General features: G+C 38.8%; 1 protein-coding gene across 10 annotated transcripts in view; it reads right to left on the minus strand.

The window, feature by feature from the left end:
* Positions 1-12,415, minus strand: part of LOC134211509 (aldehyde dehydrogenase, dimeric NADP-preferring-like) — a 137,570-nt gene that overhangs the window by 10,473 nt on the left and 114,682 nt on the right. For 9 of the 10 annotated variants that reach the window (XM_062688410.1, XM_062688411.1, XM_062688409.1 and 6 more), the window contains one exon: positions 9,999-10,189. The exons of the other annotated variant lie outside the window; for it this stretch is intronic. In XM_062688410.1, coding sequence (XP_062544394.1) covers positions 10,175-10,189 — 15 coding nt within the window. In that variant the 3' untranslated portion in view covers positions 9,999-10,174. Of the gene's footprint in view, positions 1-9,998; positions 10,190-12,415 lie in introns of those variants that run through there. 10 annotated transcript variants of the gene reach the window in all.

Consider the following 12,415-nt stretch of genomic DNA (forward strand, 5'->3'; position numbering starts at 1 on the left):
TCACAGTCAATGCAGTGAAAAACATGGATCTCAGTATAATCTGCTGTCGCCTTCATCGCCGCCGTGGTGAGTGCGACTGGGTGCAGCCGAAAAATCATTTCCAACACCGACCATTTAATTTCGCATTCAGCCACTCACAAGTCGCTCTGACATGCTGCTCAGTTCGCGCCTTACCGTATGACTGTGAGTGGCCCATTTAAACGCGTGGTGAATTTTTTCAATTTGCTGGGTGAATGTGTACATTTTGCTGTGGTAAATTTCATCTTCGCGGCGCTGTGGGTGATGTGAGTTCTGTTGTTTACTTTTCTGCCTCTCCGAGAATGTGAGGTTGATTTCAAAGCAGGAAGAAAATAAAAAAATGATATAAAAAAACATCACCTTCATCCAGTGCTGCCGATTATTTACAACCTTGGTTTCAATAGACAGACCCGTAGTGTCTTTGACAAAGTTTTTCTGTACATTATTTCTGACAACTTTCCCAAAGACGCCATTTTGTTTCAACAAATTTTGAAAAAAATAAAATTTCTATCTCACTTTTAGGTGAATTAATCAAAAATATTTTTTTCTCAAATGATACCCCTTGATGTATGCAACATACTTGCTGAACATACTATGCCATTTAAAAAACGATTTCATACCGAAGAAGCTGACGATCACGGTTTTCGGGATTTTAACCACTGTGCGATCTGGAAAACACCATAGAAATGTTAACAGTGGTGAAGGATATTCAACAAGCCTTCACGGAAGCGGAACGCCGGGAAACTCTAGGCAATTTTCGGTTTGGAAATTGTCTCGACTTCCCTGGGCATTAAAGTATCATCGTGTTAGCCTCATGATATACGAATGCAAAAATGGTAACTTGGCTTAGAAACCTCCCGGTTAATAACTGTAGAAGTGCTGAATGAACACTAAGCAGCGAGGTGGCAATGTCCTAGAGGGGGATGTAATGCCAATAAAAAGAAGAGGAAGAAGTCAATTCAGATCAAATTATGCCTGTTAACTAACTGACAGAGTCAAACAACACAAAAGCACCTACAACGTTGAGAATGTTTGAGAATGTGTATAGTCAGTTATGTTAACGTTCCGGGACTCGCACCGTTGTAAAAAGTACAACACATTGAGTAAAAATGAGATAACTTTTTGGTCAGTTGACCAATTTGCACCAAACCACCATGTATTCCTCAAAAAATATTAGTTCTTCGTCAATTAAAAAGATAATAAAAGTGATTCGATAGAAGGCTCGGGTAAATATAGCTAAATAAAAGGCTCAGGTGCACTGGGAAAAGTGACCGGTAATTGTAGTATTCAGAGTAAGCGGCTAATGATTTTAGTTTGTATAAGTGATTCTAGACTATGAATTGATTCTGCTATTGCGGATAGTACATTAAACATAAGTAATCAAATATTCTGACGAACTTTGCTTCATTTAGGCGTGCGCCAATGAATCGGTAGCTTATGAGGGGCTGAGAGAGGTTGCGCGGCGGGGTATGGCAATGCTAGCGCATTGCTGCCACCGCAGTGTGAGATGGTGTTGGTAGCGCCATCGGGTTGAGTAGCAACGACGAAGATTGCACCGTCAGTTTGTTGTCGAATTTTAAAACGAACAGTCGCACCGCTCTTCAACGGCGGATTCCATTCAGCCGTTTTCGGCTGGAATACGACATGTCGCAGTCGGTAGTGTTTGGTTTTATATTTGTAACTAGCGCATGAAAATGGTGCTTGCCACATCCATTAATGTGCTAGTTACTAAATGGTAAGTATGCTCTCATGTTGTGGATTTCGGAGCGAGCAGGTCTCCGAAATCATAGAAAAAAAAATACCGAAGCGAGCAGGTCTTCGAGTGTTGAATAAAACATGATCCCGGAGCGAGCAGGTCTCCTGAGGATAGAATAAAATATACCGGAGCGAGCAGGTCTCCGAGGCATTTTTTTGTTTATTCCGGAACGAGCAGGTTTCCGAGGCATTTTTTTTTTGTTTATTCCGGAGCGAGCAGGTCTCCGAGGCATTTTTTTGTTTATTCCGGAGCGAGCAGGTCTCCGAAGCATTTTTTTGTTTATTCCGGAACGAGCAGGTTTCCGAGGCATTTCTTTTTTGTTTATTCCGGAGCGAGCAGGTCTCCGAGGCATTTTATTTTGTGAATGCGAACACACTTTGAAAATGCAAAGCAGGACTCCAAGGCATTTTGTGTTTATTCCGAAGCGAGTAAATATCAGAGACATTTTGACGTAGGACTGCATGTGGGTACACTTTGCGAATGCAGACTCCGAGGCATTTTTTTTGTTTATTCCGGAACGAGCAGGTTTCCGAGGCATTTCTTTTTTGTTTATTCCGGAGCAAGCAGGTCTCCGAGGCATTTTATTTTGTGAATGCGAACACACTTTGAAAATGCAAAGCAGGACTCCAAGGCATTTTGTGTTTATTCCGGAGCGAGTAAATATCAGAGACATTTTGACGTAGGACTGCATGTGGGTACACTTTGCGAATGCAGACTCCGAGGCATTTTTTCGTTTATTCCGGAACGAGCAGGTTTCCGGGGCGTTGCTTTTTTGTTTATTCCGGAGCGAGCAGGTCTCCGAGACATTTTATTTCGTGAATGCGAACACACTTTGAAAATGCAAAGCAGGACTCCTAAGCATTTTGTGTTTATTCCGGAGCGAGTAAATATCAGAGACATTTTGACGTAGGACTGCATGTGGGTACACTTTGCGAATGCAGACTCCGAAGCATTTTTTTTTGTTTATTCCGGAACGAGCAGGTTTCCGAGGCATTTCTTTTTGTTTATTCCGGAGCGAGCAGGTCTCCGAGGCATTTTATTTTGTGAATGCGAACACACTTTGAAAATGCAAAGCAGGACTCCAAGGCATTTTGTGTTTATTCCGGAGCGAGTAAATATCAGAGACATTTTGACGTAGGACTGCATGTGGGTACACTTTGCGAATGCAGATTCCGAGGCATTTTTTTTGTTTATTCCTGAGCGAGCAGGTCTCCGAAGCATTTTTTTTGTTTATTCCGGAACGAGCAGGTTTCCGAGGCATTTCTTTTTTGTTTATTCCGGAGCGAGCAGGTCTCCGAGGCATTTTATTTTGTGAATGCGAACACACTTTGAAAATGCAAAGCACGACTCCGAGAAAATTTGTGTTTATTCCATTTTGTGTTCATTCCGAAGCGAGTAAAAAATCCGAGGCATTTTGACGTAGGAATACGTCTGTGTATTCTATGGAAGAGTAAACTTTGCGAATGTCAAGGACTGCAAAGCATTTTTGGTTATTCTGGAGCGGATAGAACTCCAAGGCATTTTGAGGTAGGACATCGTTTGTGTATTCTATAGAAGAGTATACTTTGCGAATGCAGAGCAGGACTCCGATGCAACTCCAAGACATGTTCGTCTGGGTATTCCGTAGAAGACCACACGGATGCAGAGCAGAACTCCGAGACAATTTTGTTCGTTCCGGAGTGAGTAGAACTCCGAGACATGTTGATGTAGGATTACGTCTGTGGCTTCTATGAAGGAATACATTTTGCAAATGGACTACGAAGCGTTTTTTTTTGTTCCAGAGTGAGTAAAACTCCAAAGAATATTGACGTAGGACTACGTTTGCAAGTTCTATAGAGGATTGCTCTTTGCGAGTACCGAGCAGGACTTCGAGTCATTTTTAGTGTATTCCGAATTGTGCAAAATGTGCGAAATTAAAATGTGACCCACAATCATTATTAGTTTTTAGCAAAAATATGACGGTACTAAACATATCAAGTTTGTTCTTCTTTGCATTAGATGTTGTTGAAACTACAATATCAAGAATTGTTTGAATTTATTTTGAAGCAATTTGGATATGATTTTTCTGTATAATGCAATATTTATAAAATTGAAATCATATTCTTACAAAGTTGAAAGAGTAGGGAAGGAGAAAGATGTAGTATTCAGAGTAAGCGGCTAATGATTTTAGTTTGTATAAGTGATTCTAGACTATGAATTGATTCTGCTATTGCGGATAGTACATTAAACATAAGTAATCAAATATACTGACGAACTTTGCTTCATTTAAGCGTGCGCCAATGAACCGGTAGCTTATGAGGGGCTAAGAGAGGTTGCGCGGCGGGGTATGGCAATGCTAGCGCATTGCTGCCACCGCAGTGTGAGATGGTGTTGGTAGCGCCATCGGGTTGAGTAGCAACGACGAAGATTGCACCGTCAGTTTGTTGTCGAATTTTAAAACGAACAGTCGCATCGCTCTTCAACGGCGGATTCCATTCAGCCGTTTTCGGCTGGAATACATATTCATTTCATTAACAATTCATCCTAAAGTAACGCGATTTTTTCTATATCATTTCTGATAATAACTTTGGAGGTAATTCGCAGTTCTTACTCACCTATGATCGTAGGTGCCCACCAGGGATTGAACTTATCATTTCATTATCATTTAGTATTCAGCCAATATCTCATTCCAGAGGCGAAATTCTGAAAAGTGTTGTATGGCGGACTTCTAGCACTGATTCCCTCGTACAACTTTGCCTAAGGGTACATTGCTCTAAGGCTACATTAACAGCGTGAAACGCTAGGATCGTTCAATATACTAAATGATAATAAGTGTAATTATCATTTAGTATATCAAATGATACTAGCGTTTCCCGCGCTGAATATTAGACATAGAGCAATGTACCCTTAGACAAAGTTGTAGAGGGGAATCAGCGCTAGAAGTCCGCCATACAACACTTTTCGTAGTTTCGCCTCTGGAATGAGTTATTGGCTGAATACTAAATGATAATGAAACGATAAGTTCAATCCCTGGTGCCCACCTACGGAAAACCCGGAACGTTCGTAAAAATGCTCATTTTGGAAAGTTCCTCCGAGAGCAATGCATTTTTTTTCTAAACCATTTCTGATGGGGATGTTTGAGCTAAAACACATTTCTTACACTGCTATGATCGCAGATGGCCACTAGGCGGCCTTCCGGAAAATCCGGAACGTCCGTAAAAATGGTCATTTTGTGAAGTTCGTCCTAGAGCAGCGCAATTTTTTCTAAACCATTTCTGATGGTGATTTTGGAGAAAATCGACAGTTCTTACTCTACTATAACCATAGGTGGCCACCAGACGGCCTTCCTTATAATCCGGAACGTCCGTAATGGGGATGGGGACGTTTGAGCTAAAACACATTTCTCACACTGCTATGACCGCAGGTGGAAACCACCCAAGTAGCACACGCAACATCTTCCTAAAAGCACCTTGTTTCTATTCAGTTTCATTAAAGACATTGGAAAAACATCAAAGCACGAAAAAGTTGCATCGAGATGTCAAAAACGTTCGAATTGTGATCAATGTTTCATTAAAATTGCAATGTAGTACCTACGTGTTTGACATTCGGAAACAAACAACCAAAGAATACTGCAATAATTGCATACTGCAATAATTGCAAATTATTCATGTTGCAAACACGAAACAAAATCATTAAGTTGCATATTTTTTACCATGTAACTTCAATGCGCCTTTCAAAATTTAATTGTTTGTTTAAATTAAGTTGCAGATAAGTTGAGTGTGTCTTCATGTTTAATTTAGCATCGTTCAACGTTTTGACAAGTAACAGGAAACCCAAGTAGGGTTTACGGGAGCTCTTATTTTGGACCACCAAGAGGAATTTGCACTCAGTGGTCCAAAATATGAGCCGTCGAACTGGTGGTCCAAAATACCTCCCTTACCCTACAAAACTTCATAATCGTATGGTTTTTATGGTGAGTCAACTTGCAGTCCCTTCGAAGTGTTGAATGGTGCTGTGGTAGGTTGAAGGACTATCAATCACAAGGTCCATAAATCGAATCCAGATTTATATTTTTAATTAATTTTTTCCGCTATGGTATTTTACAACATTATTGAAATTTTACTGCAATCGAAGAATGTTTCCGTACACGGTTAGATGACTTTACCCATTAATGGGTACTATGTTATTGTTGATATTTTTCCCACCGTGAAAAATTCACCCATTTTCTTGAAAAAGCGCCACTACACATTAAAATGGGTAGTGGCGCTTTTTCAAGAGAATGGGTGAATTTTTCACGGTGGGAATAATATCAACAATAACATAGTACCCATTAATGGGTAAAGTCATCTAACCGTGTAGGCTCCACCTCTTGCGCTTTTTAGATTGCAAGAGAGTTATATTTGATGGAACATACGCAAAGATTGTTTCTTTCCGAATAGTTGCAGCACAGTGAAATGTTCAGTAGTGAAACAATTTGTGCTGCTTGGGCAGGCGGCCTTCCGGAAAATCCGGAACATCCGTGAAAATAGTCATTTTGTGAAGTACGTCCTAGAGCAGCGCAATTTTTTCTAAATCATTTCTGATGGTGATTTTGGAGATATTCCACAGTTCTTACTCTGCTATAACCGTAGGTGGCCACCAGACGGCCTTCCCGAAAACCCGGAACGTCCGTAAAAATGGTAATTTTGAAAAGTTTATCCTAGAGCAGCGCATTTTTTTGTAAACCATTTCTGACGGCGATAATCGAGTTAATACACAGCTCCTACCCTACTACGACCGCAGTGGCCACCAGGTGCCAGCTTTCCGGAAAATCCGGAACATCCGTAAAAATGGTAATTTTGTGAAGTTCATCCTAGAGCAGCGCAATTTTTTTAAACCATTTCTGACGGTGATTTTGGATGAAATTCTCAGTCATTACTCTGCTATGACCGCATGTGACCACCAGCCTTCGGAATAATCCTGAACGACCGTAGAAATGATGATTTTGGAAAGTTTTTCCTAGAGCAGCGCATTTTTTTCTAAACCTTTTCTGACGGAAGATATCTTGAAGATATTTCAAAGTCTTAATCAGCTATGGCTGCACATGGCCACCAGGTGACCTTCCGAATAATTTGAAAAACCCGTAAAATGGCCTTTTGAGTGATTTGTCCTAGAGTAGCGCAATTTTTTCTAAGACATTTTTGATGGTGGCCTTAGTGTTAAATCACAGTTCTTACTCTGCAACGGCCGCAGGTGGCTACCAGATGGCCTTTCCGCAAATCTGGAACATCCGTGAATTGTCGTTTTGTACAGTTCGTCCTAAACCAACGATTTTCTTCTAAACAATTTCTGATAATGACCAGGAAGTTAGTCAATGCTCTTTACCATCAAATATTGTATAGAGTTTTCTACCTTCCCCAAAGGTATAATAATAGCCCAAAAATATATGTACTACGCAAACAAATGAATAATGAATTCTATCATAATAATACCTAAATAGTAGTCATTGATGATAATAACCACATAAGACATTCGAGAGATATTGGTCTTATTTGTGGAAATCTGGAAATCTAGAAATGGAATTTGTGGAAATCTATGGAAATCCATTTCCTGTTCTAGCGATTGCTGTATCATGAGAACTATACAAAAAGATACAAAGTAGGCGAATGATATCGAACCCAAGGCATCCTGTGTATGAGTCAGAAACGGTAGTTATATGACACACTTTTCTGAACACATTGGTTTTTCAAATCCCAAATAACTGTTACACTTTTAAATATCATGCGACATCTAACAAAACTGGTTGATCCATATATCACAACCCAGCGGATGTAATCCAAACTAAACAGTTTTTCAGAATAATGGTTTTCATCCTCGAGCAGCTGTGAAGAAGACGGCCACTCTCTGATATCACAGATATGGGGTATATAATCAAACTGGTGGTCTCACCTGTACTATCACTACTAATTTTAAACTTCACAATATTTGAACATATTGGTTTCCAATCCCCGAACAACTTTGTGGAAAACGGCAATATCGAAGAACTGATATCTCATATGCAGTAGCACCTTCTTGCGGATGAATTTTAAATTATTCTGTTTTTCAACATATTGGTTTCCAGTCCTCGAACAATTTTGTTGAAGACGACAATTTTCTAAATTTCACAGATCCCGAAATATCGAACTAAAATGATCTCTCATATACACTAGCGTCGCCTTATGATTTAATTATGAAACAGTTTCTCAACATATTCGATTCCACTGCTCGAACAACTTTATAGAAGATAGCAACTTTCCAAAACCAATAGATTCCGAAATATAGAACCAAACTGATCTCTCATATACAGTAGCGCCACCTTGCGGATGAATTCTAAACCAATTAGCTTCTCAACATATTGATTTCCAATCCTCGAACAGCTTTGTAGAAGACGGCAACTTTCTAAATCCCACAGATCCCGAGATATCGAAGAACTGATCTCTCATATACAGTAACGCCTCCTTGTGGATGAATTATAAATTATTCAGTTTCTCAACATATTGGTTCTCTGTACTCGAACAACGTTGTAGAAAACGGCAATTTACTAAATCCCATAGATCCCGAGATATCGAGCTAAACTGATCTCTCATATACACTAGCGCCGCCTTACGGCTCAATTCTGAACTAAACAGTTTCTCAACATATGGGTTTCCAATGCTCGAACAACTTTATAAAAAATGTCAACTTTCCAAAACCAATAGATCTTGAGATATCTAACCAAACTGATCTCTCATATACAGTAGCGCGGATGCGGATGAATTTCAAACTAATTAGCTTCTCAACATATTGGTTTCCAATCCTTGAACAACTTTGTAGAAGACAGACATTTCCTAAATCCTATAGATCTCGAGATATCGAACCAAACTGGTATTTTCATGTACACTAGCGCCGCTCAGTGGAAGAATTCTAAATCATTTTTTTTTCTTGACTCATAAGGCCACATGGGATTATAGATGGATTTACATTTTTTTTCAGAGTTTTTAGAGTTTTTAGAATTCCTATAAGAAACGTTGCGCCATTTATTGTGAAGATGGACTATTTTCACCGGTGTTCCGTTTGTTCCGGATCTTCCGGAGCACCAGCAGAAGATCCATTGGACTTAAAAAATGTCCTCAATGAGAGAATATGTCCCCTTTATTATTTTCCCGCAAAAACACGTTGATATCATTTGAATTGGCTTCATTATAACGGATTTTTGGACTGTTGAACTTTTTACAACACGCGAGCTCTCGTATTATGAAAGTTGAAGCGAGTTGCGGAAGGTTAAGAACATCAATCAATTCAAATAATGTTAAGCGTCCTCATGTTGGTCAATTACGATCAATTTTGGTTACGCGTTGTATATATGACTTATCCGTCCGAAGTTGAATCCGCCAACGACATGATTTAATCGTTTAATCGTGAACCAGGATATCTCAGTTTTCAAACTGTAAGATTCAGCGATTTATTTTTACTTATATACAAAATTTTGTAACAGGTTTTTATTAAATAATATTTTAGCTAACTGTATTGTATTTTAACAATGTTTGGTGTTACTACAGGGTTCAATGTAGTATTTTTAAGTGCTTCAATGTAGTAGTTTTCAATGCACCGTTCTACCAGATGAATGTGAAATTGTTGAAAGTACAGACCCCATTCGATTTTGGCAACATTCCATTTCGGCAACAGAGCAAATTGCTCATAAACCGAGTAAATCTCATAATCCGCGTAAAAATACTATTTAGCGACGTAAAAAAATATCGCAAAAGATAATTTCAAGGAAAAACGCTTAGATTTCAAAATTTGCGTAAAGAAACTGGTTAGACCCCGAAACCGATAAAAAAAAATCGTAAAAACGTGTAAAAACATAAAAAAACGCTTAGATTTCAGAATCCGTCAAAAAATGGTCACGTGTGTCTAATGTCACAATAAATGAAAAATGTGAAAGAATCATGAGAAAACAAAAACAACATTCGAACGTGTTGCCAAAATCGAATGGGGTCTCTAGTTTACATAATAGTGTCACTAATGTTTCTATTCGGAAATATATATCATATTCAATTGAAGTTGAAATATGGAAGGTTATTTCTCAATTTTTCAAAAAAAGTGTTAAATTTAAAACAAATCAAAGTACTCAAAAATATGAGGTAGTTTAAAAATGATGCTTACGGTATGTTAGAAAGAAATGTAATTGTAAATTGCATAGTAAATCACAAATTTCTAGCGCAAATCGCGTGTAATAAAACAAAGCTTTACAAGTGAATCTCATCAACTTTATTGCTTATTCAATAAAATTTAAATTCTAAAATATGCGTCTACGTGTAAAACTCTAAAAGCATAATACTTTAAATCATAAAAAATTACATACAACTAACTGATGCTGTAGTGCTTTGATCGTTTGTTATATTTCCTGTTAGAAATAAACTTTCAGTGCGCACGCCTCTGAAAAGGAAAAAATATTGATAGTTAGAATGTTTCATTGAGCTCCAGAAAGTAGTGCGTAGGATTAAGCTTTAGAATGCAAATCAGAACAAACAATACAAAAGCAGCAAACAATTTGCACAACAGGCTGTACAGCAGGTGTAGTAAGAAAGTACCATAGCTTGTATATCTGTATTTGTACTACATGTTTGAAGCACAGATAAAAAAGTATATTTATGAGATATGCTTTAGAAAACAATAGTCTAAACATTAACCAGTAGATTATCTTTGTAAATGTTGGTATTATTCCTAGTTCCTGGGGATAGCAGAAATGGTGATGTATTCGTCGGTATAAACTACAGAAACGTACATTGCTTATGATAGCATATCAGACCCATCTTTGCTGGATATTCTATTCATATGGGACAAATATGCGATTGTGGGCAGTATAGCGGTTAGACAAAAAAGGTAAGATAGACAATATTATTTCAAAATTCAATTGGGCTATAATGCTTAAAATTAATATTAAAATTAAAATAATGTTATAATGCTTAAAATAAACCGATTTTGATCAAATCGGGACCACATCACGCAAAAACTTTTCTAGTTTTCTGTTCTAGTGCTTAATCTTACATTGGTTCACGGACACTGGAGATGTTCCGGGTTTTCTGAGGGTATGTTAAATATACATTTTTTCTGCTTGTCATTTTATGTGACGGTTACTTTCATTACATGTAATGCTTGCCCCATAAACTAGAACTCACCAATGCAGGCTGCAGATCAAGAATCCGTCAAGAATATGCAGAGATATGGTTATTTCCGTGAAAACGGGCAGGAATTTGGTCATAAGTCCAGAACATATATCACTTTCGCAAAGCATCCGGAATCTTTCAAAAACAGCTAGTATAGCCATTGAAATATATCTTTAAAATAGATTCAATTTTTATGGTGTTGGAAAAACATGAAATTTGACACCCATTTATGGTTCCGGGCCCTCCTTAACCTCAGACTGCCAGCCCTCGCTTTCATATTATTACTATATCCAAGACAAGGTCCGTTAACACGCGGCCAGAATGCTATAATCAGGATGTTGCTGGCACTCCTTGGGCTCCTGTGCGCTTTGAGCGGCACACGGTCGCTTTGATAGGGCCTGCTTGCGGACACATGCAGCTTTTTGTAGAGGTTTAACAGAGCCCGCTGCCTAGCCCCACCACGTCCTAGGCAGGCCCCTAACTCACAGAGGCCATGGGAGGGGTCGTGAAGCCCTTGGACATAGTCCCTGCTGCTCCTGTTAGCCTCATGATATACGAATGTAGAAATGGTAACTTGGCTTAGAAATCTCGCAGATAACAGCCGTTGAAGTGCTTATTGAACACTAAGCTGCGAGGCGGCAATGTCCCAGTAGGGAATATAATGCTAATGAAGAAGAAAATATGCATGGTTCCACGGTTTCACAACCGACCCCTTCCTCAGAAGTCACTGGAACCTGCTATAATGAAAGCAGTAGTCTTAAGGTTCCCCCAAACACACGCGATGCGACAGTCGCGACGCGATTCTAGCGCTTGGCGACAGCGATTCTGTCGTAGTTGGTATGGAAGCGTAAATAGAACATTGCCTGCAGCGACCCAACGATAGAATCGCGGCGACTAGTTGTCGCCGTCGCGGCGATAAAATCGCTTAGGTCTGGGGGAGCCTTTATCCTCAAAGTTATTATATAATGATGGTCTCGTAAAGCCATGAAGTCTGATAACCATAATCGCATGCATTATTTCTGTCTATTATCATTTCATCAAATTTGCGGAACAGTTTTCACGAAAATGGAAATATCTCTGAGTATTCTTTGTAGTGAATACGATAAAATATGATTAAACCACGTATGACTACATGTCTACAAATTCCACTGATTTCAGAGCATTCAATTTTGATGAATTTGGATAATATTATAATTCGCCATTTAGTTCTGTTTAAGCTAAAAAACTTGAAAAATAAAAAAGATTTTTGCATTTATTAGTTATATTTAGTGTAACTACATCTTGACATGGGGCGAATTGTGGCAGACAATCTCATACGCATAACAAAGTACAAGTAATTGACTTTCATTCAATACCTGGACCGTCGAGTTATAAGCTATGTTTAATCAAAACCATTTTCTACTGTTCAAAACAGAAATCAATCTTCCGTATTTTGCCATTACCCCTCCTGTGAAACTTCAGGTATGTCTCATCCTGAGGCCAGCTTATTTATGAT

Source organism: Armigeres subalbatus, chromosome 2 (assembly GCF_024139115.2).
Source record: "Armigeres subalbatus isolate Guangzhou_Male chromosome 2, GZ_Asu_2, whole genome shotgun sequence".
NCBI lineage: Eukaryota > Metazoa > Arthropoda > Insecta > Diptera > Culicidae > Armigeres > Armigeres subalbatus.